The sequence below is a fragment of the Globicephala melas genome, chromosome 6 (assembly GCF_963455315.2).
Source record: "Globicephala melas chromosome 6, mGloMel1.2, whole genome shotgun sequence".
Lineage (NCBI taxonomy): Eukaryota > Metazoa > Chordata > Mammalia > Artiodactyla > Delphinidae > Globicephala > Globicephala melas.
In genome coordinates this window covers 37,756,922-37,783,565 of record NC_083319.1, presented here as the reverse complement: position 1 = coordinate 37,783,565, position 26,644 = coordinate 37,756,922, and the positions used below count along the sequence as shown (strand labels likewise).

The following is a 26,644-nucleotide window of genomic DNA, read 5'->3' as shown; positions in this document are numbered from 1 at the left end:
TATATTGAATATTTAAAGTGTTTAGAATAGAATACCTGGCACTTTGTTTAAAAGTGATTGCAATATGTAGCACTACATTTACCTTACATTCCCTATTGGTAAGTTTCATGATGTTAAGAACAAAATGAGTTTGTTTGTTTTTTTCTTTTTATCTCCTACAGCACTTAGCAGAGTGAAACAAATACTAGACGTTCAAAAAATTACGACGTGAATTGTATTTGAGACACAGAGATCAAATGCACAAGAAAATGAAGGTAGGTTAAAATGTAAACACAATTAATTTAAATAAAAAGAGTTCTTGGCATATCATTTGCATACCTTCAGTTATTGCTTTATAATTAGTTGCTAGGTGCTTTATGACTTTATCTTTTTCTTGCCCTCTCAGAGCATGTAGTTTGGTGTAATACAGGTTATGTCTCTCAGAACTGCTGGCCTCCTGACAAGCTGGCTATTTAGTCTGAGTGATGAGGTTACTGCAGCAAAAACTGGGTTAAAGTACATTACTTTTCTGCTGGAGATGAAAGGCCAGTAATCCCAGAAAACAGCGCACAGAAAGAGTTGGGCCAGCCAAGCACTTTGTGAAGGCTCATTTAGACCCTCCGCCGTGGGGTACTATGAAGGTGAGTGTCCTGATGCCAGGGTCGCGGGCCCGGAGGCCTGAGTGGGCAGCTGGTCTCGGTAGGAGAGACAGAGCCCGGCCGAGGCCGCTGGATGAATCATTCTCACCTCTCTAGGCAGGTGCGGGCGGCAGGATGCTTCCGCTTCGCCACGGTGCGGGCGGGACTGGGAGCGGCGGCATTCCCCGCGGAGGCCTCCCCCGGGCCGCCTCCTCCGGGCGGGCACTGACCTTGCCGCAGGCGTCCGGGCTGCCGCAGTCCCAGCGCCGCAGAGCCCGGAGCTGGTGGGGGGCGCCCACTGGCACCCGGACCCACAGCTCGTCGGGGCGGGCCGCAGAGCCCATGTGGAGCCACCGCCCTCCCGCCGTCCCTCGGCGCTTCATTTCCGCGCGCGGTCGCCGGCTGAGGCGCGGGGGCCGCGCGTCTAGGCGCCGGGGGGCGGGGCGGGGCGCGGCGCGCGGCGCGCCGCGCGCCCCCCGGGCCGCGGAGGTCGTCTCGCGCGGGCGCACGCGCCGCAGCCGCGCGGGGCGGGGAGGGTGGGTATGCTCTGGGCGCGCGCACCGCCGTCGCTTCAGCCTGGTGTTCCGCTCGCGCAGCCTGCTCCCGGCGCTCGGCCGCAGCACGCCGACTCCGGAGCGGCCATGGGCTGCGCGGGGCCCGCGGTGTAGAGTCCGCCAGCCCCGGACCCGCATCCCTCACCCTGACAGTCCCGGTAAGCGGGGGCGGGGGCGGCGGGGACCAGGCAGGCACCGTGAGGGGCGGGTCTGCGGGCCGCGGACAGCCCTCCGTGGACTCAGAGGTGCTGTGTGGGAGCCGTCCCGAGGGTCTCCCTGTGTAAGTGGATGAACCCCGAGTATCCCTGCCTCTACCCCTTGGGAGAGTCCCGGAGGCGGTGTGCGGAGCCGCCCCCATGGAAGACCCCTGTGCGAGTGGAGATTCCCAGGGCTCTCTCGGCATTTGCTGCCACGGGGAGGCCCAGTGTGGAGGACGCCATACCCAGAGAGACTGTGTACCTACGGGAGGGCAAGGGTGGTCTCTGGTGTTGTCTCAGTGGAAGACCATTCGGGAACATAGGGGAGCCTTAGGAGCCTGCACCGTGGGGACGGACCCCACAGAGGACCCGTGTATATAGGAGGACCCGAGACTGTGCCCTAGAACTGCCTGGAAGAAACCTCTGACTGGAAGGAGAGGATCCTGCCATGGGATCCAGGCCAGGAGTAACTTCCCGTACGCACAAAGGTCTTTGGCTTTGACCTCCTTCAGGGCTCAGTGTTTCCTAACTTGTATCTCTCCAGCGTGGTCGAGAGGCAGGGGTCCTGTGGGGCTGCGCCTTTGTCCGTTCGTCCCCCACCCCATTAGAGTTTGTATTCTCCGTGGTAGCCCAGTTGGCTCCAAGCTCAAGGCAGGAACTTCTCTCAGAGCACAGGGTGCAAGAGAGGGGAGGACCAGTGAGGCCTCTGAAGCAAAGAAAGGAGATTTGAGCCCCTGAGCTTGACCCTCAGGAAGAAAGCAGTAAAATCAGGTAGAATAACTGACTCAGCCAGGTCCTGTAGAGAAAATCCTTTGACGGAAGGAAAAAAGGATATGTAGGATTATTGAGCACCAGTGTGCCAAATACTAAACCAGGGATGTTTAACATCTCATAGAATCCTTACAACAGCCTTATGAAATTATCCCCTTTTAAACATTTGGCACTTTAGACTCAGGTTTAGCAATTTGCCCAAGGTCACAAAGCATGGAATCATGAAATCTGTTTTTCTAAGTTTATTTGGGTATCAAGGAGAGGCAGAAGCAAGAATATTTATTTGTTAATAAATTGCATTAAGATACCAAGCACCGGGCTTTGCAATAGTATACGCTCAGTAAATGTGATGATTAATTAAGTGGATGAAGACAGTTTAATTGGGGATGAGTGTGCTGTAGGAACTGATTTCCACTGAACCCCCAAATTTCAGGGTGTGGCTTCCTTCACTGGCAACCCTACTGTAATTATGCCTCTGGGTGGCTCTGCACTTAATTGGGTCTGAGAGAGGCCTCTGGGTGTAGTCTTTGACAGGACTTGCTCTGGGGATCTAGTGGAACCCTTCGGAGGATGGAGTATTCTGAGACTACCCTCCCTGCTTGCAGAATCCTTGAGGGAGAGGACAGAGAGACAGGATCACTTTTAGGAAGCATGACCTACAGTGTCTTTGTGGCCATCTGACTCCATGCACTAGCAGACATTGGTCCACAGATACCACTCAGGATACTTGCCCAGCAGTGCCTCTGCATGATGAGGAGGAGGGCAGGAAAGGCTTAGAGCCAAGGAAGGTTTATTGGGAGTCCATCGTCTGGGGGAATGCAAAGGGTCTGTGCCTGACATAGTGATGCACCCTCATCTCACCCCCTGGGCTGTAGTAGCTTTCATTCCATCTGAATCCCAAGGGTGTGAATTTGGAGCCAAGGATAGACTCTGGTTTCTTGTCCAAAAATGGAGTGGTGAGGGGGCTAAGCAGTGGAATTCACCAGAGTATTCTGGAAGAGTTTTCCTGTTCCCCTTCCTTTCTCCTTCCACATAGCCAAACCTAGTGACATCCTCCTTTAACAGAGGTGGGTTCCCTGGGCTCCTGGGGTTACATAGTGAGAAGGGAGATCAGGCTTGTGAGAAAACAGAACAACCTGGGTGTGGCATCTCATGCACAGCTCAGTGGAACAAACTCTGACAAAGGCTGATATTGGTTAAGCACCTGCCTATTAGAGAATTGTTTATAATCCCCTTTCAGTTCAAACACCTTTCATCAGTTTAACACACCAAAATAAACAGGGATATATATCTTTTTTAAGAAAATCAGAGCAAGCCTGCAAATATGATCTTTGCTCCGATTCAGAGATTTGTCACTGGGTTTTATTCCTAAACTGGTCTTTTTTACTGAGGGCTCTTGGTATCACACCCACTCATGACCCTGGAAAAATTGCTAGATGGCTCCAGGTGCTCCCCAAATATTGGACCTTGGATATCACTTCTTTGATGTCCAGCATTGGGTAAACGTTAAGATTACAAAATCCTAAGAATACTGACTGTCTCCTCTAATCACAACATGAGTCTGCAAATCAAATCATTCCACAGTGGGGATGAAGGATGTCATCAGGTGGCCTTAATCTTCTTTTTTTTAAAAAAAAGCTCTCTCTAAAGAGAAATAAAAGGGGAGAGCATGGCTCACACAATTTCACTTGAGTGTACACAAATGAGTCTGGATTTTTTAGCCTTTAATCTTCCTCATCATCTCTGACCACATTCTTATGGTTTTCTTCCTCCTACATTTGCCATCTTTAGACAATGCTTCCTCTTCCTCAAACACATAAATAGTAGGACCTTCCCCTGCCCGTTTCTCACACTCCTTATATTTTTTTCAGTACACCTGTTCCTAAGTGGATCATATTTATGCAAAAAGTTTCCTTTCTTTTTAGCTACAGAGTCTATTATCTTCCAGTCCCACATGCTTTTCTCCAGCAGTGCTCTTGGTTTCTGCTATCTTCATTTCCCAAATTGCTTTATTCATTTCTAATGGGAATATCATTATCTACTCCAACCCCTCAATCTTAATGACCAAGTTCTGACAGAAATGCTTACCAGCTTTTGACCAAGAAACCAAGACCATCAGTGTCCAGCTGGAGACATGACTATTTTTTCTATTATAACATCCCCCTTCATCCTTCCTTCCTTTCCAGCAATCCACTCAGAGACCCATATACATTTACTAAGTGCTACCCACTTGCCAGGGCACTATGCTAGATAAATATGAGAGTTCCTTGCCCTTGAGGTGTTCACATAGGATCAGTCTGCATTTCTCTAATCATTTACTACAAAAAGTAAGAAGAAAAAAGAGAAGTACAGCTTTACAGAGTATCTATAGGAATCATCATACAGTACGCCTTTTCCCAGGCATCACTGAAGCACCACTGCTGTTCTGTGCCTCCTCTGGCAGCCACGTCCTTAGCCCCGTGCCATTGCCCTGCCAGAATTACTTCCGCCCATATACTTTGAGTGAACTGGCCACTCTTGGCTCTCTATGATAATAATGACAGTACCTTATATTTGGATAATATGTGACAATTTACAAGCCCTCTTACATGATCTCATTTGGTTTTCAGAAATGTTTCATCTTAACTGTGGTCTTCTTACTAAAACAACAGCGTGTTGGTTGGCTGGCTGGTTTTCTCTCCTTTTTTTCGTTTTGTTTCATTTTGTTTTGTTTTGTTTTGTTTTTTGAGCCTCCTAATCAGGGTTACGGGTCTCCAGAGGGAAAGCCCCAATGATTTACTACAGCCTCTACCTACCAGCCCTTAGGCTATGAAGAGGAGTTTCCTGTTGGGTCCAAAGGCCAAGCAATGCACTCACTGGTCAACCCTAGGACTTATCAGGGCTGTCCTGCTACCTGGCCTTAGAAAATCCAATTCTCTATGTTTTCTTTCCTCCCTGAAATCTAAATACATATTCCCTTCTAGACAAATAGTTTAAGCATACTATCTCAAACCAGTTCTCTGGGCTAATTCTTATGTGAAGGCAGGTTTCTTTGCCTATTTCTATCTAACACCCGGCTGGCTTCATACCATCTAAGCCATCATGGAGTCTCCATATAGCTCCATGCCTTGGCATGTGCTTTTATCTCTTCCTGGAATGCCTTTTTTTCCCTTATCCACTGGGGTAACTCCCACTCAGATTTCAAAATTTAGCTCAAGCAACACTTTTTTTTTTTAATCCTACACTTATGCCCCCTACACACGCACATACTCACACTGCTTTCTCACAGGCTGAGTGAGGTTCCATTTGTTCAATCTACCAACAGTTACTAAGCGCCTAATTTGTGCCTAACACATAGTAGGCTGCACTCAGCAAATATTTGTAGAATCAACAAATAAGTCATGATAATTAAGGTATAATGAGTGCATTAAATGGGGCTGAATCTGTGCTTCAGGGCCCCAGAGCAGAGAACAGGGAGTGTCTCTCCATCTTGCTGAAAAGCTCTGCTTGCTAAGTGCAGTCACACCAGCCAGTCACTGATGGTGTGCTCTGTTGCTCTGCTTCTGTGGGAAGCCTGCACTGTAGCTTCTCATGAAGACCCATCCCAGGCCCCTAGAGGCTAAAGATCATGCCATAATTTTGGCCTCATGTTTATTAGAGCTTTTGGACTTCCAGTAAATATTAAACAACAACAGCACCTCCCTCACACCTCATTCTCTTGAGCTGAGTCCAAGAAGACATTTTTACTCAGTCTTCAGCCCTCCTGCTCCTTGGAAATCTCAGAAGAGTCCTGTGCAGTCAGGGGTGACTGTGTCTTCCTGGGCTGACTGAAGCCAGTGCCACTGCACTGGATAAACAGAGGAGACTGGAAGAAGACAGGGAGGTATCATCAGTTAGACCCCTTTAGACATGAAAACTAAAAGTAGCCCATAGGCTACTGCCAGGCAACAGAATGGCTGACTAGAAACAGGCTCCAGGAGCACTGTGGTGAGGCAATGGATTCCTAAGGCAGGACCAAGATACTGGAGATCAGCCAAACTATTTCGGGCTTGAATTCCTCAAAGACGAGCAGAGGGTAAGGAGACTCTTTGATAATTTTTGTTTAAAGTCTCTAGATTGATGTTGATGTGCACAGTGAACTTAGGGTCTCTGCTGTGCATTCTGCATTTTGTAGACCCTGGTTCTGCTGGTTTTCCATACCCTTATGGCTAATCACCTGCTGTGTTAGGTACATGGCTTCCTTGAGGTTCTCAGACAACCTTTTAGGCACATGCTATACCTGGAGCCAGTTGTCAACCACCTTGAAATTTTTCACCCTTATTTGCAGATGCTGCTCATCTCATGCTAAATTTCTCCAGCCCAAACCCAGGAGGGAGGAGATACACTTTTAAGTTTACTGCACGTGCCCTCAGGGCAGCTGCCTGCCTGTCGGCCAGTTCACAGTGCCCCCAGGACACAGCATAAATGCAGGGGACTGTTGACTTTGGTAATATTAGTCTCTCTTTTTTTATAATTGTGGTTGTGGAAACTGGCCAAATTCTAAAATTCTGTAGCTCTCTCCTGTGGTCAAAGAAATCACCCATAACTACTGTATGGTTACCTGTTCTCATCCCTGCTAGCCCTGAATCAGCAGATAGGGTCCCCTCTGGGGAAGCAGAGTAGATGTGATGAGATGAGCAGGTGACTGTATAGTTTCTAGAATTGTGTTCTGAAGATTTGGTCTGATCAGTCTCTCTGGCCAACTTTGAGGAAGAGAAAAGGTAGTGACACCATGATCTCAAACTTTTTATGTTGCCTAGTTATCTCTGCAACATTCGTTGAACCAAGATTTATAGAACACATACTCTGTGAAAGGCAGTGGGAACCATCTAGACTTTCCTCCTTCTCAATCTCAGTGAAAAACTGGGATTCCTTTTTCCATCTGCTCAACCCACTCTGGTTGTTTTCCCCTGTCTCCCAGCTCAGAGGTTTTCTTTGCCTTGTTCCTGCCTAGGGAAGCCTTCATAACCTCCAAACAATCACTTTTAGTTGCTTTTGAGCCTTTTTCAAACAGCTGCCATTCCCATACCAAGAATCAGATGAAAGCAAGTAAATGTGCTTTACATTTAGCATGCCCAGTGAGGAGACTCCTGCCTGTTGAGAGGCTCCTCACAGCCAGAAGTCTTTATCGAGAGCTTTGGAAGAGGTTCCCTAGCTGCCTTCCTTTTCCTTATTTTGCCACCAGCTCCTGCTGTGGAGCAGCCCCTCCTCCTCTTACTCCCACCACTTTGCCCTTATAAATCATCCCACTGCGTTTTAAGCATGTGCTCTGCAGAGAATGGGTGTGTCTTGCACGCACACATTTCAAGCTGCCCACATATGTCTTACTGCCTGACAGATTCATCTAGACAGACTTCTCTTCCCTGAAGAAAGTTTCTGGTTGTCATCTGTTTTCATTTCCTCCAAATCGTAGAGTCAGAGAGCCCTGTTCTACCTCATGTCCCTCTTATTCACCACCACCTGCTCCTGCTCCCATGAGGTTTTTTTCCAAGCCTTCCCTAGGTTCTACAAATCCTCTGACAGTCACATCATTCTTGGGACAATGTCTTTTTATCCCTCTTTCATCCTTGTTAGGGAGGCAGAAAACCCCAGTTCCACCCATCAGCCAAAGGAGTAATCATTAGATATAATTTGTGGCATCTTTGCAACTTGATTTCCTTTTAACTCACTCTTCTTCCTAGGACTCCTTCCAGCACAGCAGAGGCCGGTTTTTCTCATCAGGCATTTGTTTTTAACTCCTCACTAATCAGGACCACTTGTTTCTCTAGAAATTAGAACTGATTTTGTTAATTTTTCCAACACCCCAGGTGCACATCGTGGATATTTCAGCATACTTGCTTTTAATCAGGGTGTCTTTTGCATATAGTTTCAACCCTCTCCATTAAGAATTAAGGGGTTTTAGCCTCACTCTTAAAGCCTAATTCTGATGTGTCCTCACAATTTACTCTCAAAATCAAAGCCTTGTGATGAAAATGACTTGGGGTCTTGTTTGGATTTTGATGCCTTCTTTTTAATGGCTCTGCTCTACATTTGCTGCCCTTATGGGCATAAAATGGCCTAGAAAACTGAAGGGGGAATAGCAGTACTCCAAGATCCTGTGGTCAGGGCTAGAAAGTAGTTTTTTTATTTGTTTTTGTCTGTTTGTTTTGCTGGTGGATGTTATCTTCAGTCTTCATTGAAATTCCTTTGAAGATAAACTCCAAATCCACTGCAGTGACATCATTAACAGTTGAGTAGCTTAATAGTGATTCTTGGTATCCTTACAGAGAGTAGTGGTTGTGCAGGACTGCAGTGTGCTGGGATATGCTTGTGGTTAGTTTGCCAATACACAATGAGTCAGGTCACTTACAGAGTAACCCTCCTAATTGGCTGGCCTTTGTTCAAAACTCTTGTTACATTATCTGAAAAAGCCAGTAAGAACCAAATGAATACCATTGATTTTCCTCCAGTGAATCATTCTTGAAAAAGTGAATTTCGTATGGTTATTCCACGTCTCCACGTAAGTGTTTATCAACCTTTTTTTTAACCCATGCCTTCTAGCTGATAAACATTAATGTCGGGACTTCCCTGGTGGTGCAGTGGTAAGGAATCCGCCTGCCAATGCAGGAGACACAGGTCCAATCCCTGGCCCGCGAAGATCCCACATGCCACGGAGCAACTGAGCCTGTGCACCACAACTATCTGAGCCTGCACTCTGGAGCCCGCCAGCCAGAACTACTGAGCCCACATGCCACAACTACTGAAGCCCACGTGCCCTAGAGCACAAGAGAAACCCGCGCACCGCGACTAAGAGTAGCCCCCACTTGCCACAGCTAGAGAGAGCCCGCGCGCAGCAACAAAGACCCAGTGCAGCCAAAAAAATAAATAAAATTTAAAAAAAATTTTTTTAATTAATGTCTTATGACTGCTCCCTAAAACTTCTACTATGACTTCTAGGAGGGGGCTGCCCCCAACGATTTGGAAAGCTAGCACCTTCTGTATCTCCCCCAGGAACCAGGAGGATACTGTCAAGCTCTGCTGTTTTGTTGTCCATGTTACGAAAAAAAAAGTAATGGCTTTTGATATTTGCTTTCCAAATATAAATATATTATAATTTATATGATTTTTCAATCCACTATTTCTTCCCTCCTCCTGGAGTTCTGATATATAAACCCCTATATGCCCCAGGATCCAGCCAATGTGAGTCATTGCTCTGATCTTTATGTTCGTACTGGATTAAACCAGTTTTTTCTCTTTATTTTTATAGCATGAATAATATATCACAAGTTATCCAATAATTCTCCTACTAAGGTTATTTCCACCTTTTTATCACTGTGAAAAATGCTTTGATAGGGACTTCCCTGGTGGCGCAGTGTTAAGACTCTGCCTGCCAATGCAGGGGACACGGGTTCGAGCCCTGGTCCAGGAAGATCCCACATGCTGAGGAGCAACTAAGCCCACAAGCCACAACTACTGAGCGTGCATGCCTAGAGCCTGTACTCTGCAACCTAGTACAGAGCCTGTACTCTGCTCTGTACCTAGTACAGAGCCTGTACTCTGCAACAAGAGACTGCAATGAGAAGCGACTGCAATGAGAAGTCTGCACACTGCAACGAAGAGTAGCCCCCACTTGCCACAACTAGAGAAAGCCTGCATGCAGCAACAAAGACCCAACTCAGCCAAAAATAAATAAACAATAAAATTTTTTTAATGCTTTGATAAATATTCTTTTAAATAGGCCCACAGGTAGAGGATCAAACTCTTGTATGTAGTACGGTTTTCTTCATTCAAAAGTATATTCGTATCAGTCCAGATCTGCTAGACCGTCCAACCACACAGACTCTTAAGGCAGCCTTGAGAATTCAATTCTTGCGTCACTCCAGTCAAGGGAAAAGCATACCTTATACCCCACAATGTCATCCTTGTCTTTCAGGGGTAACTATCTTTAAATCAAAAGACAAAAGCGTAGTTCTCTAATCAAAAAAGTATAGTGATTCTAAGGCTGTGTTTTTCAAATTGCCAGTCCGGACCCATTACAAAGTCACCAAATCATTTTTTTACGATCTTTTTCTTATGTGGACGATTTTTTTTTAATAGTTATTTATTTATTTGGCTGCACGGGGTCTTAGTTGCAGCATGTGGGATCTTTTAGTTGCAGCACGTGAGATCTTCATTGCAGCATGCTGGCTCTTAGTTGCGGCATGTGGGATCTAGTTCCCTGACCAGGGATCAAACCTGGGCCCCCTGCATTGGGAGCGCAGAGTCTTAACCAGTAGACCACCAGGGAAGTCCCTGATGTGGACCATTTTTAAAGTCTTTATTGAATTTGTTACAGTATTGCTTCTGTTTTATGTTTTGGTTTTTTGGCCGTGACACGTGGGATCTTAGCTTCCCAACCAGGGATCAAACCTACACACCCCACATTAGAAAGCAAAGTCTTAACAAATGGACCACCAGGGAAGTCCCTCATCAAATCATTTTAGAGAGTCACTATCATGATTGTTTTAATGAACTAGAATAGAGAGGATAGAAAATATCTGGGAGCATCACATGTAGTAAAATTAGGATTCTTTCACAAAACTTTGGGTTCAGTTATAGGTCTATGAACATGTGTTTATAATTTTGTGTATACAGGGTCACATCATAAACTATACTTCTTACTATGGGTCACAGTCAAAAAATGTGAAAAACATACCACAGAAAGTTTTCTGAGGAAAACACTGTGGCCTTGGAAATAGTAATTGATCATGAGGAAGGTTTGCAGTGAAGGGCTGGGTGTTAGTTTTGCATTCTCCTTCTTGCGATGGTATGCCTGTTCCTCTCGCTGTAAGTTGGGGACCCGCTTTTCCACCTAACTGTAGAGCACAGCCAGTATGCATAAGCCATGTGGGCAGTGTCTGCAGACCACAGGCCTGGGTCCACAGCCTCAGCAAAAGCTCTAACATACACACACTCCCTTCTCCACCCCTAGCCCCATTGCCACCCAAGGCTGGATACCCTCATTAGGTCACATGGACTTTTAAAAGAATATGGAAAAGAAGCATTCTAAATGCTTGACTACATATTCCAAGCATACGCATTAACAGATAGAGAACTGAAGCCCAAAGCAGTAAAATAACGTGTCCTGGGTCACAGCAGATCCAGAACTAAAACAAGTCACCAGGTTGCCTCTGTGACTTTTTAAATTATATAATTAATGTACAAGGTAGGAAAATTAGAAAAAAACAGATTAACAAAAATATGAAAAAACATACATTCTTATAAAATTAGATCATAACATGAGCATTTCTGTAACTTGCATTTTTCATAAATATGTTCATATATTTTGAATATCTTTCCACATTAATAAATTTACTTTTACCTTAATGTTTTTCATATTGTTCATTCTTACATTGTACCATAATTTAACCATTCCCCTATTGTCCCATATTTGTTTGCAACTGAGGAAAAGAATGAGTTTTTAATCACCTTAAACAGTTTCCTAATTTGATCAGTAAATGTTTCCTTGAACTTCCCTGGTGGCGCAGTGGTTAAGAATCCGCCTGCCAGTGCAGGCAACATGGGTTTGAGCCCTGGTCCGGGAAGATCCCACATGCCGCAGAGCAACTAAGCCCGTGCACCACAGCTATTGAGCCTGCACTCTACAGCCCACGAGCCACAACTACAGAAGCCCATGTGCCTACAGCCCATGCCCCACACCAAGAGAAGCCACCTCAATAAGAAGCCTGCACACCGCAAGGAAGAGTAGCCCCCACTCGCCACAACTAGAGAAAGTCCACACACAGCAACGAAGACCCAATGCAGCCAAATAAATAAGTAAATAAATAAATCTTTCCTCAATAAATCTCCTTTGCCACCATCCTGTAAATGACAGTCACTTATTCAAAGCAAATATTCTTTAGTCATATATTTTAATTTTACAAACAAATTTTACAAGTGGGGAGAGGGGATCTTTCCTTTCTTATCAGTAGGTTTATAAATTTAAAAATATGGGTTGGGTTTCTTTGACAACAAGTGATGGCAGGGCAAGCACCCAGACAGGGTAGGAATTTGCACCACTGTGGCCCAGAAAATAGTTGTTTCTAGAAAGAAGACTTGGCTGTCATCAGATTTTATGAGTATTAAGACTTTATTGAAAAATCAGAAAGACTTATTCACAATTAATTAATTGGGAAATATTATTAAATGCCTTTCCTCTTTTAGACATATTGCTAGGCAGTGGAGACAGGCACTACACATGGTAAAACGATCTAAGAGAGGAAACTGACACTGACGATAATCATCCTATTGAATATGTAATAACAAAGATGAGTGTTCTAGAGCAGAAGAGCATGGTGCTGTCAGCACACCTACCTGGCTTGGGGAGACAGCAGTAACTTCCATGAGGAAGCAGTACTTGAACTGAGCTCTAATCAGGGGAAAGGAATGTTCACAGGTCCAAAATAGAGGGAGCATGGAGACTTCCCTTGTGACGCAGGGGACAGAATCTGCCTGCCAATGCAGGGGACACAGGTTTGAGACCTGGTCCAGGAAGATCCCACATGCCACAGAGCAACTAAGCCCATGCACCACAACTACTAAGCCTGTGCTCTAGAGCCCGCGAGCCACAACTACTGAGCCCGACTGCCACAACTACTGAAGCCCATGCGCCTAGAGCCCGTGCTCTGCAACAAGTGAAGCCACCACAATGAGAAACCTGTGCACCAAAACGAAGAGTAGCCCCCACTCGCCACAACTAGAGAGAGCGCGCACGCAGCAACAAAGACCCAACACAACCAAAAATAAATAAATAGACTTATAAAAAATAGGGCTTCCCTGGTGGCGCAGTGGTTGAGAGTCCGCCTGCCGATGCAGGGGACATGGGTTCGTGCCCCGGTCTGGGAAGATCCCACATGCCGTAGAGCGGCTGGGCCCGTGAGCCATGGCCGCTGAACCTGCGCGTCCGGAGCCTGTGCTCCGCAACGGGAGAGGCCACAACAGTGAGAGGCCCGTGTACCACAAAAAATATATAATAATAATAATAGAGGGGGCATGGCAAACAAAGACTGAAAAACCAGTGTGGTTAGAACAGAGTAAAGAAGGGACACCAGACCGAGGAGAGCCTCACAGACCATAATAAAGAAACTAATTTGGAGGACTTTATCCTGAAAGCTTTGGAAAGCCATTGAAAAGATTTAAGCAGCAGATAACATATCAGCTGAATGTCCCAGAGACATCTTTAATTCAATACATACAAAATCCAATTTCATTATTCCTCTTTCTTATTTCCCAATTTCTGTAAATGGTACTACCCTTCTTCTCGTTAGTCGATTTAAGACTGCCCTCTAAGTCAGGCAGAGATAGGCTGTATGAAATATGAAATACTGTATGACTTCACTTGTGTGTGAAATCTAAAAACATTGAACTCATAGAAACAGCAGAATGATGGTTGCCAAAGGCTGAGGGGTGAGGGAAATGGTGGGATGTTGATCAAAGGGTACCAACATTCAGATATAAGATGAAAAACTTCCAGGAATCTAAGGTACAGCATGTGACCATAGTTAACAATACTATATTGTGTACTTGAAAGATGCTGTGAGAGTAGAGCTTTAATGTTCTCACCATAAGAACAACAACAAAATGGTAATTGTGTGAGATAAAAGATGTGCTAACTAATTAGAGAAAGAAGAACAACAAAACCCCAAAGTCATAAATATCAGATCAGAAATAAATGAAGGAAACAATAGCAACGATCAATAAAACTAAAGGCTGGTTCTTTGAGAAGATAAACAAAATTGATAAATCATTAGCCAGACTCATCAAGAAAAAAGAGAGAAGACTGAAATCAATAGAATTAGAAATGAAAAAGGAGAAGTAACAACTGACACTGCAGAAACATAAAGAATCATTGGAGATTACTACAAGCAACAATATGCCAATAAAATGGAAAACCTGGAAGAAATGGACAAATTCTTAGAAAAGCACAACCTTCTGAGACTGAACCAGGAAGAAATAGAAAATATAAACAGACCAATCACAAGCACTGAAATTGAAACTGTGATTAAAAATCTTCCAACAAACAAAAGCCCAGGACCGGATGGCTTCACAGGTGAAGTCTATCAAACATTTAGAGAAGAGCTAACACCTATCCTTCTCAAACTCTTCCAAAATATAGCAGAGGGAGGAACACTCCCAAACTCATTCTTTGAGGCCACCATCGCCCTGATACCAAAACCAGACAAACATGTCACAAAGAAAGAAAACTACAAGCCAATATCACTGATGAACATAGATGCAAAAATCCTCAACAAAATACTAGCAAACAGAATCCAACAGCACAATAAAAGTATCATACACCATGATCAAGTGGGGTTTATCCCAGGAATGCAAGGATTCTTCAATATACGCAAATCAATCAATGTGATAAACCATGTTAACAAATTGAAGGAGAAAAACCATATGATCGTCTCAATAGATGCAGAAAAAGCTTTTGACAAAATTCAACACCCATTTATGATAAAAACTCTCCAGAAAGTAGGCATAGAGAGAACTTACCTCAGCATAATAAAGGCCATATATGACAAACCCACAGCCAACATCATTCTCAGTGGTGAAAAACTGAAACCATTTCCTCTAAGATCAGGAACAAGATAAGGTTGTCCACTCTCACCACTATTATTCAACATAGTTTTGGAAGCTTTAGCCACAGCAGTCAGAGAAAAAGAAATAAAAGGAATAAAAAGAAATAAAAGGAATCCAAATCAGAAAAGAAGAAGTAACGCTGTCACTGTTTGCAGATGACATGATACTATACATAGAGAATCCTAAAGATGCTACCAAAAAACTACTAGAGCTAATCAATGAATTTGGTAAAGTAGCAGGATACAAAATTAATGCACAGAAATCTCTTGCATTCCTATACACTAATGATGAGAAATCTGAAACAGAAATTATTAAGGAAACACTCCCATTTACCATTGCAACAAAAAGAATAAAATACCTAGGAATAAACCTACCTAAGAAGACAGAAGACCTGTATGCAGAAAACTACAAGACACTGATGAAAGAAATTAAAGATGATACAAACAGATGGAGAGATAGACCATGTTCTTGGATTGGAAGAATCAACATTGTGAAAATGACTGTACTACCCAAAGCAATCTACAGATTCAATGCAATCCCTATCAAACTACCAATGGCATTTTTCACAGAACTAGAACAAAAACTTTCACAATTTGTATGGAAACACAAAAGACCCCGAATAGCCAAAGCAATCTTGAGAAAGAAAAACGGAGCTGGAGGAATCAGGCTCCCTGACTTCAGACTATACTACCAAGCTACAGTAATCAAGACAGTATGGTACTGGCACAAAAACAGAAAGATAGATCAATGGAACAGGATAGAAAGCCCAGAGATAAACCCATGCACATATGGTCACCTTAGTTTTGATAAAGGAGGCAAGAATATACAATGGAGAAAAGACAGCCTCTTCAATAAGTGGTGCTGGGAAAACTGGACAGCTACATGTAAAATAATGAAATTAGAACACTCCCTAACACCATACACAAAAATAAACTCCAAATGGATTAAAGACCTAAATGTAAGGCCAGACACCATCAAACTCTTAGAGGAAAACATAGAACACTGTATGACATAAATCACAGCAAGATCCTTTTTGACCCACCTCCTAGAGAAATGGAAATAAAAACAAAAACAAATGGGACCTAATGAAACTTCAAAGCTTTTGCACAGCAAAGGAAACCATAAACAAGAATAAAGACAACCCTCAGAATAGGAGAAAATATTTGCAAATGAAGCAGCTGACCAAGGATTAATCTCCAAAATTTATAAGCAGCTCATGCAGCTCAATATCAAAAAAACAAACAACCCAATCCAAAAATGGGCAGAAGTCCTAAATAGACATTTCTCCAAAGGATTTATACAGATTGCCAACAAACACATGAAAGGATGCTCAACATCACTAATCATTAGAGAAATGCAAATCAAAACTACAGTGAGGTGTCACCTCACACCAGTAAGAATGGCCATAATTAAAAAATCTAGAAACAATAAATGCTGGAGAGGGTGTGGAGAAAAGGGAACCCTCTTGCACTGTTGGTGGGTATATGAATTGATACAGCCACTATGGAGAACAGTATGGAGGTTCCTTAAAAAGCTAAAAATAGAACTACCATACGACCCAGCCATCCCACTACTGGGCATATACCCTGAGAAAACCATAATTCAAAAAGAGTCATGTACCACAGTGTTCATTGCAGCTCTGTTTACAGTAGCCAGGACATGGAAGCAACCTAAGTGTCCATCGACAGATGAATGGATAAAGAAGATGTGGCACATATATACCACGGAATATTACTCAGCCATAAAAAGAAACGAAATTGAGTTATTTGTAGTGAGGTGGATGGACCTAGAGTCTGTCATACAGAGTGAAGTAAGTCAGAAAGAGAAAACAAATACCATATGCTAACACATATATGTGGAATTTTTAAAAAATGGTCATGAAGAACCTAGGGGCAAGATGGGAATAAAGACACAGACCTACTAGAGAATGGATTTGAGGACATGGGGAGGGGGAAGGGTAAGCTGGGATGGAGTGAGAGAGTGGCATGGACATATATACACTACCAAATGTGAAATAGATAGCTAGTGGGAAGCAGCCACGTAGCACTTGATCCAATCAAGTTATCAATTTATTCCTAAATTTCTCTATTTCCATTGTATCAAATCAACTCAGTATCATTCCTGCTGCCACCATTTCAGTTTAAACCCTCTACCTCTTGCCTGGACTATTATAGTAGCCTTCTAGTTGGTCTGAATCTCTCCTCCTTCCCTCTGTCACCTTTTTCCTCAAACAAACTGAGGATAACTTTCTACCCATCCTTCAAGGCCCATTCTGACTTCCAGTAATATGGTCTCACCTTCCTTTAGGCACTTCCAGCACTCTGTCTTACTCTTCTTTGAGTTCTGATATTAAGTACCTTGAGTGATGAGACTCTGTTCTCCCATCTTCTATTTCCAATGATGAGCAGTCGGTGCCTTGCATATAGTACTGTTCAATAAGCCTTGATTATGATGGATTGATAGCAAGGCTAAAATGGACTCTCTGCTCCACTTAGAACAAACATTCCGCAACTGAATTCCACTAAGACCCTTCAGGCTAGGAAATAGCAGACCAGCTTTGCAGTGTGCCATGTCATGCCCTCACTTCCCAATGCCCTGGTACTACAGAAGAAGAGCAAGAATAACATTCCTTTTTAACCTGTAAAGGATATGGACCTTTCTTGAACAGTTCTGAGAATCAAAGCAGAAAATGTGGCAGTGACATTAGTGAAGCCTTAGAAGTGTGAGAAGCACCTGAGAGCTTGTGATGAGCAGGTTGTCTGTGACAGACCCGTAAACAGGCATAGCTACTAATTAGAAGGAGCAAAGAAGTGTCTGAGACCTTGACCACATGGGTGAGGTGGCAGAGTTTCCTGGATGCCTAATTCAGGAGTCCTCTAAAAATAGCAGTTCATTCACTCTGACTCAAAAAGTAGGCGTTTGATATGGATTCTTGCGCACAGCACTTGTCAGAGGAGCACTCCTTCAGTCAGAATTCTGAAATGTGTAGCTGTAGTCTTGCTTTATGCCTTGGGTCATCTTTGGGAGAGACTTGGGCTCTGGAGTCTCCTACTGTCTCAAAGTATCAGAGGCCTGGGACCCCTAGACCTAATTGGCTTTGGGACAGGAAGGGAGACAGAGAGACCATCTCACATTTGTAGAGTGCTTTCTAGTCTACATGCACTGTTAAGCCCCTTTTCTGATGTTATCCTCATGATAGCCCTGTGAAGTGTGCTGAGCAGATCGCCCTCATTTTATAGACAGGAAAACCAAAGTCACAGGGCCAGTCAGAAATAGAACCAAGGTCTTCTGACTCCTTAACAAGTGCTCTGTGCACCCTGCCATGCTACTGAGTTCCAGAAAAGGGAGAAGCTATTTAATAGCGCTTGCCACTTAGGTGAATGGTTGAAACAAATTGCCCTAATGTGGTCAGCCATTGGCTGAGTCTGAGCCCCTCTGCTTTCTGTCCACAGAGCCATGGGGGTGTTGATGTCCAAGCGGCAGACAGTGGAGCAGGTGCAGAAGGTGACCCTGGCTGTGTCTGCCTTCAAGGATGGGCTGCGGGACAGGCCTTCCATCCGACGCACAGGTGAACTTTCGGGGTCTCACCGTGGCACGGTAGAGGGCTCTGTCCAGGAGGTGCAGGAAGAGAAAGAAGCAGAGGCAAGCACCCCAGCACTCCAAGAAGAGAGCGGTGTCAGCCGTGCCGCCTGGGAGAGGCTCCGGGATGGGCGTGGAGTGGAGCCGGAGGAGTTTGACAGGACCAGTCGTTTCACACCCCCTGCCTTCATCCGCCCCACCCGGAAGCTGGATGATGACAAGCCTCCAGATATCCGCTTGGAGCCCAGAGAGCCTGTGAGTGTCCAATAAGGGCAGAATCCCGCAGTTTTAGACCTTCTGGGGATCAGGGAGCAGGAAGGGGAGGCCTGGGTATGGTTGAAGTGAGACTCAAAACCAGAAGGATGGAGCTGAGTCTTTGAATTTCTTCCCCAAGAATAAAAATGTTACATCCTGGATTTGTCTTAGTGAAAGACTTGAGGAAATGGGTGATAAGGAATTATACCATGGCAGCCCTCCCACCTAAGGGATAATACTGTCCCCTGTAGGAGGCATTTGGAAATTTGGGGTGGGGGTAGGGGGAGTTCAGGAAGGTCACAAAACTGGGAGTTGCTCCTGGTATTTGGTGCCAAGAAAAACAGGGATGATAAGGGTCCTGCGATGCCTGGGACAATCTCTCACAACAGATTATTCTTTCCAAAAATGCTAGTAGCATCCCTGCTCAGAAACATGATCACAGAGACCTGAGCAGCTGGAAGAACCTACTGGTTCTTGTCTTCAAGAGAGAGAGCTCTATTGCCATAACACTGGCTTCAGTTGGAGTTGTTCCTTTAGGCTGCTCCAGGGTCACTCAGCCCCAGGCAAGTAGCACTGTGCTTGGTGGCCTAGGATCTTGCTGCTGTGTTTATACATCCCTATACACTCCTGCCATCTTTCCCCAGGTTGTTAATGATGAGATGTGTGATGTCTGTGAGGTCTGGACAGCCGAGAGCCTCTTTCCGTGCAGGGTCTGCACCAGGGTCTTCCATGATGGCTGCCTGCGCCGCGTGGGCTACATCCAAGGAGACAGTGCCGCGGAGGTGACTGAGACAGCAAACACAGAAACAGGCTGGAGCTGCCACTACTGTGTAAGCCTAGACTGCAGGGATGGTGGGCTCCTGCACTGCCAGGGATTTGGCACAATTCCTGGAGGCCCAGTCTTAGAACCCTGGTTTCTAGGCAGTAACCTGAAGAATATTCAGATTCGGGTCACTAGAGTTAGGACAGACTTTCCTTACCTCAGTACTATTGACGTTTGGGGCACGATAATTCTTTGTTGAGTGGGCTGTGTGCACTGTAGGATGTTTAGCACCATCCCTAGCCTCTACCCATTAGACGCTAGTAACACCCACCCCCAGTTGTGACAACCCAAAATATCTCCAGATATTACCAAATGTATCGTGGGGGAACGAAATCGTTCCAGTTAAGAACCACTGAGCTAGAGGACTGAATGGGTAGGACGAGACCTAATTATTCACAACTAATTCTGCTTGGAGCAGTACTTACTCTCTGTTAGTCTATAGTTGTCATTCATTGTATTCATCTGAAAAACCAACCTGAAATCCTAACCGGCTTGCTTCCAATAGGGATGGATTCCATCCAAGGAAAACATCTCAGTCCTAAGATTCTCACTTGGTCTTCTACCTAAGTCTTAGGAGCATTTTTCTTCATCTCTGAAGCAATCATTTTGTGAATTAAGTAACAAAGGCCTGTTGATTCAGAACTTTGCAAATTATACATAAATGCCTTCCAAATTTTGAAAAGATTAAAAGCCAGATTCATATCCCTTTCTCAGCACACCTGAATAGAGTTCAAGTCTTGCTTTATTGATCTGTTGCCCTGCAGATATCTTCATCCACTGATTTCAGAGTAAGGAGTATCTGCTCTTTCCCTCTTCTTCCTACTGCCTAGGAGAAAGGAAAGATGTGCCACTTTCTAACAAATAACACTTTCTCTATGGCTTGTCCATAAAATGAAGTATAGAAGAGTTATTTCCAGTCACTTAAAATACCTTCTCCCCAGCTGGAATATGCCACAGCACAGCCTGCTCTACAGGCAATCTTCTCTAGTCACCACTCCTCCAAATGCTAGACTTTTCACTCACAGCAACTCTGCTTGGCAGTGTTCTGCTGATGTAGGACTGAGTGTCTCCTTCCTAAACCCTCAGGATTACACGGCTCCCTTCCTGGCTTTCTGTCACAGTCCTGCCTTCATTACCATCACTCTCCACGAGACCTTTTACAAAGACTTCTTCCAAGCTCCTCGCTTTTCTTTCCTTCCCTTCACAGCCAAGCTTCTTGAAAGGACTTCATTATCTCCTTGTGGTTCCCCAACCACTTGTAATTCGGCTTCTTCATCCATCATTTTGCTGAATTAGCTCTTCTAAGGTCACCAGTGACCTAATTGTCAAGTCCGGTGACCTTTTCTCAGGAATCTTTTACTTGATCTCTCTGATATATTTAGCACTTCCTTACTGCCCCCTCTTTTCTTAGGGTATGAGTATTTTTGTGAGAAGTATTACACAAAATACAGAAACCAGAGAAAATAGAAAATCAATAAAATTCCACCTGACTCGTATAACCACTGTTAACATTACCTGCTACATTGTACAACTCTCTTCTCTTGGCTTCCAGTACCCTCTACTGATTCTCTTCCCAGGTTCTTCTCTGACCATTCTTTCTTTTTTTTTAGATTTTTTTTTTTTGATGTGGACCATTTTTTAAAGTCTTTATTAAATTTGTTACAATATTGCTTTTTTATGTTTTGGTTTTTTGGCCACGAGGCATGTGGGGTCTTAGTTCCACGACCAGGGATGGAACCCACAACCCCCTGCAATGGAAGACAAAGTCTTAACCACTGGACCACCAGGGAAGTCCCGACCATTCTTTCTAAGTGCCCTTAGTTTCTTGTCCCAGTCCTAAATGCTGGTGTTTCTCAGGGTTCTTTTCCCACTATACTCTCTCTCTCTGGGTCTTCATCCACTTCGGTGGCTACTCCACCATCTAAATACCAATCATTCCCAAATCTGTGGGTCCAGATCTAAATTTCCTGTCTCTTGGACTTATATCCATCTTGATGTCTCACAGGTACTTCAACATGCCCCCACATGAACTCATCTTTTTCCCCAAACCCATTCTCCCTCCCTTCCTTGTCTCTGTGAATAGTAATACTACCACCACCCCACAGTTACCAATCCCAACTCATTTCTCTCCCTCACCCCTCACGTCCAGTGAGTCAGCAGGTCCTATAGACTCTACCTCCTAATCTCTCTCAAATCTCTCCCCTTTTCTTCATTCTCATGTCTTAGTTTAGCCACTTATCTTTTCTTTATTGCAACAATTACTTAACTGCCCTCCATGCCTCCAGACTTTGCCCATCTAATCCATTCTCCACACAGCAGACAAAGAGCTGACTATGACACTCCACACTTAAAAACCCTTCCGTGACTCCCATTTGCCCTCAGAAAAAAAGGCCCAATTTGAGGGGCTCAATAAAGGGCATTTGAAGCACTTCAAAGTCAGGCTTCTGCCTACCTCCCCTCCCTTATCTTTTATCCCCTCCCTACCCTCTCCCAAGACACACACACACACACACACACACACACACACACACTCTCTCTACATTCCAGCCATACTAAACATCACACAATGTTAAGCACCATTGTGCCAAGCATATACTAGGTGCTCAAAAAGTGTTTATTGAAAGAATGGTTTGAGTTCTTCATGAAATCCAAAAATGAATAGTCATGAAATGTCTGCTCCTGTTCTTTACTGGTACTTTAGAGAGAAAATGATCTACTATAAAGAATATTTGGTAGTTTAAGGACTGTAAGACTGTAAATTAATGCTAACGAAATAACACATCAGTGCTCTTTTGGAATTAAAACTTCCCTGGCACCACAAAAAAATTCACTTGGTTTTAGGAAATTTTTCATGATGGCATCTCTTTCAAAACCATTCTGGAGTTAAAGTGATACAACTTTAGGATTAAATAATTTTTAGAAATATGGAAACTGGAGTTAGAATTAAACTTTTTTAACTAAAATACTCTTTGAACACAGCCTAACACAGAAGCCAGATACATAAAATGGATAAAGATGGAGCTGCTCTGGTTGATGGAGCTAGGGATTCAGAACCCTGCCCACTTGCCCCCTTCTCCCTTGCAACAGCTTCCTAAGGCACCTCCAGGGAACCCCTAAGCTATCTCAGAGAATAATTCAAAAACCACTATTTTAGTAAAAGGGACTCAGGGCTGGAGCCAGGATATCTGGGTTCTGGGAAAGATCCTGTCCAGAGCGGGACAGCTCTGAGAAAGTCCTTTCCCCTTTCTGGGGCCTCAGTCTACTTGACTATGAATGAGCGGCTGGGATTAGATGATCCAATAATTGCCTTCCAGCTGGTATACTATTTCCATCCTTCTTGATCCTTGGCCTTTCTTTCTTACTGGCCAACATGGCCACTGACTTAGCTCTTCCTCTCTTTCAGAACAACCTCAACTTGCTGCTGACTGAGGAAGAAATGTACAGCCTCACAGAGACCTTTCAGCAGTGTAAAGTTACCCCCGGTAAGGCTGGGTGGCACTGCCAATGGAGAGAGCCAGGCAGATTTCTTCTTCATACTTTCTAGGATGAACCATGAAAGGAGTATTCCAGAATTTGTGGGGCAAGGGCATAAATGGGACCGTGTCCGCAAGCTGTTGGCCCACCACTGGCCACAGCCTGAGTTATCCTGGCTATGGAGACAAAGACTGGATGAGAGCTGTGGGTGGTAGGGCTCTGGAGGGTACCCTAGAGGTGAGTGCAGGTACTCCAGAGGCTGCGGAAAGGGTGGGCCTGGCTAGCACGGGGTGCCTCCCCACAGACTGCTCCCTGACGCTGGATGATTTCCTGCGCTACCGCCACCAAACAGCGAAGCGAGGGGACAGTGACAGGGCTCTAAGTGAGGAGCAAGAGGAGCAGGCAGCCCGCCAGTTTGCAGCCCTGGACCCTGAACACCGAGGACACATAGAGTGGCCTGATTTCTTGTCCCATGAGTCCCTCCTACTTCTACAGCAAATACGTCCCCAGGTAAGGGACAGCTGGGGGTAAACGTCTGTGGGGTATTGGGTGAGAGACCAGGGAAACATGCCAGGCAGGTTGGAGGAGCACTGGGTACTCTCTGAGCAGGAACCAGTACCAGGAAAGGGCTCAGGTTCTATCCAGTAACAGGTGATCCAGTGCCTAGGCTGGGGAAACTGCCCAAGGAAGATTGGTTAGTGCTGGACCCCACTGCAAATGTTGGTGTTACCAGAACCGCTCTGGGCTGCTTCAAAGGGAGGGTGCAGAGGTGATGGTGGAGGTAGGATTCTCTGTGGCTTGACAGTTTACAAAATATTTTCACCTCTAGGTCTTAATATATCTCTTCTTCCCCAGAACTCTCTGTTAAGGCTTCTGACAGTCAAGGAGCGGGAGCGAGCCCGGGCCACTTTCCTGGCCCGGGGCAGCGGGAGCACTATCAGTGAGGCAGAGTGCCGCCGTGCCCAGCACTCTTGGTTCTGCAAACGCCCCCCAGATGCTTCTTCCTGCAGTGTCAGGTCTGCTCCCTACCAATCCCTGCCCCCACTCACGTACCCTCCTCCTTTTTCCATGCCAAATGGCCCTTGGTATGAAAGGTACCTACCTCCCTGTTTCTCCTGCCAGTTTCCTCAAACAGCCAGAAGATCCTCCTGTGCATTAGACAGTGGACAGTGACTCCTACTGGCCACGGCATAGAGCAGCCTCTACTCCAAGCTCCATCGCCCCATGTCAGAAAAGCCTGGACGAGCACATCCAGAGCTTTGGGTTCACCAGAATGTGGAAGGGGCCGGGCCTTTCAGTGGCCCGCTCCTAACCACATGTCCTTGTGCCCAACAGCGTCAGCCATGTGGGTCCCATAGCAGACAGCAGCCCAGCCAGCAGCAGCAGCAAGAGTCAGGACAAGGCCCCGCTGCCCACAGAGCCTGAGTCCAGGTGAGTGACACCTCCTCACTGGGCTGTCTACACCCCTGACCCCTACAAACACACAAACACACCCCCACCATCACCCCAAAACAGCAAATGCCCACCCCAGAAACCAGACTTCAAGAGTACACATTTGACCCCAGATCCATAGGGCCAGTGAGCTGGTCTGTCACCCTGGAAGCACAGCCTGCCATCACCATGTCACGCACAAGCCAGGGCTTCCCTGAGTTTTGCCCACCTCAAGCCATGCTGCCACTGGGAGCAGGTCTCATGAGCCTCCAGGCTCAGCAACCGGCCTCACAAACCTGTTCTTTGCTTCCACTCCAGATTTGTGGACTGGCCTACCTTCCTGCAGGAGAATGTCGTCTACATCTTGGCTGCTCGCCCCAACAGTGCAGCCATTCACCTGAAACCCCCAGGATAGCATGGAGCAGAAAAGCTCAGTTTGGGGACAGTGGCGTTCTCTCCCTCCTTTACTTTCTTCCATCCCCCCACCAACCTCTGGTACTGAGACTTATGGGGATGGAGCACTGGCCACATCTCAGTTTGTCACTAAGCTTTATGGCACTGAAATCACCATTCATATCACAACAGAGACAGTAAATGCATTGCCACAGGGAGAAGCCCTGGGAGCTGTGTCAGTATCTGCTCCTGGACCACCCCCTGCCCTCACACCGTAGACTGGACCTGCCACTGCACACGTATATGTGTGCACACACATGCACACATACACACATGCCTAGCTGGCCATGCCTGCAGAGACCTGGTTCTTTTTGGTTGAAGAAGGACCAAAGTTCTTTCGTGAAGCCCTTGATATAAGCGAGGGGTCTCTACTCAGCCCTTCTATTGGCCAGTTCTGATTCACAATAGATCAGTCTCTGGCCAAGTGATTCTTAATAAGGGGGCATATCAGACTCACATACTCTCCTAGAGATGCTGACAGGCTCCCTCTTCCCACACTGAAAATCCCTTCTGTGGTGAGCCACTGTTCTGGTAGGTGTGTACTATGTCCCTCAGGTGGGATGGGGAAATGGTTGAAAACCACCACTGCACTTATTATTTATTTATTATTTATTTAAATTCAATTCCTGGTGACAGAGAAGGCAACTAGTCTGTGGAGTCCTAATTAGAAAAGGGAAGGCAGCCCCTCCCAGGGACCCAGAATTCTAGGAACCTCTCAGCCAGGTCATTTCAAGTCCAAAAGTCTTTATTTAACAGAACAGTCCAAAACCAAGGTGAGCCATCCTGGCCCCTGTTTTTTAGGTGGGTGCTCATGGCCCAGAGCCCAGGGGCCTGAATGGAACAGGTATGATGGCAAGAGTCTCAGCCCTCTGGGTTAAGTGCTTCACCCAAGTCAGCTACCACAGAGACCCAAAGCCTGCGCTCCAATGAGGACAAGGCCTGGATGGAAGAGGAGAGAAGAAGGCTCATGCTTTTCTATTCTTCCAGCTCAGCTCAACTGCAGACCTAGAAAAGTGTGCCATGGTATGGAGTACAGAGCCAGCCTTTTTCATAGCCCAGGAAAGAGCAACTCCACAGAAGCCCTCAAAAGGGATTCCTTTCAAACCACCTGACAATGAGGATAAGACACTGGAGCTAAGAAGAGGATTTGCATCTCAACTCTCTTGAACAGAGAAAGTCCCAGCAAAGCCTCACAGAAGGAAGAGGTGTTCCCTTCTCCCTGTTACTGAGATATGGCCTGAGCTGCTGCTTTTCCCCATTGCTCACTACATGTCCTTCCCTACCAGCTTAGGGCCTGGCCCTGGCATGGGAAGACTTTGGGGGCAAGGAGAGGCTGCCAGAAGGCCACCAAGCCTGGCCTCCCAGCCCCAGCTGTCCTTCCTAAGTTCTCATTAAATTCCCCAGTCAGTGTATGTTACAGGTAAGCACAGGCCCTGGAGTTCAAGTTTCTGTTTCCAAGCTAATGGCTTAGGTTAGCCAGTTCTGACAACCAAGAGTTATTTGAGAGGGGGTTGGCTCAGTCATGCAGAAGTTAACACAACCCCATTGCTCAAGGCATTTCTATAGAAGCAGCAGCATACAGCTCAGTGCTGCTCAGAAGAAGGCAGGGAGCTGTAACCTGGGGCATGGTAAGAGCACTATATGGTCTCCTCCCTTAGAGTCAGACCTAGAAGCCAGGTAAGAGGCTTCTGAGGTTGGATTATTTAGGACTGAAAGGAAGCATACAGAAGATGAACTGGGTTCATGTGTATGGCTCTGAACATTTCAAAACCCCCAGTTCTTTGTAAATACTCCATAGCCATACTCCTAAGACTAATCAGTAGGAGGGGCCATTATTCAGTCCAGCCAAAAAAAGAAAAAAAAACAAAGAAA

At 45.5% G+C, this 26,644-nt stretch overlaps 1 protein-coding gene and 1 pseudogene across 4 annotated transcripts; one reads left to right on the top strand and one right to left on the bottom strand.

Annotated features, from left to right (window-relative positions):
* Positions 1-864, bottom strand: part of LOC115867787 (ras and EF-hand domain-containing protein-like) — a 168,876-nt pseudogene extending 168,012 nt beyond the window's left edge.
* Positions 478-26,644, top strand: PHF24 (PHD finger protein 24). 4 transcript variants are annotated; one of them, XM_060300805.1, is made up of 8 exons: positions 478-620; positions 18,210-18,591; positions 19,236-19,421; positions 22,818-22,896; positions 23,193-23,398; positions 23,744-23,904; positions 24,224-24,319; positions 24,638-26,644. In XM_060300805.1, exons 2-8 carry the CDS (start codon positions 18,214-18,216, stop codon positions 24,732-24,734), a joined length of 1,203 nt encoding a protein of 400 aa, XP_060156788.1. In that variant the 5' UTR covers positions 478-620; positions 18,210-18,213; the 3' UTR covers positions 24,735-26,644. The 4 variants fall into 4 exon arrangements, with proteins under 4 accessions (XP_060156788.1, XP_060156789.1, XP_030740013.1 ...); XM_060300806.1 differs by lacking the exon at positions 478-620 and adding an exon at positions 1,148-1,329 and having other exon boundaries at positions 25,574-26,644; XM_030884153.2 differs by lacking the exon at positions 478-620 and adding an exon at positions 1,148-1,329.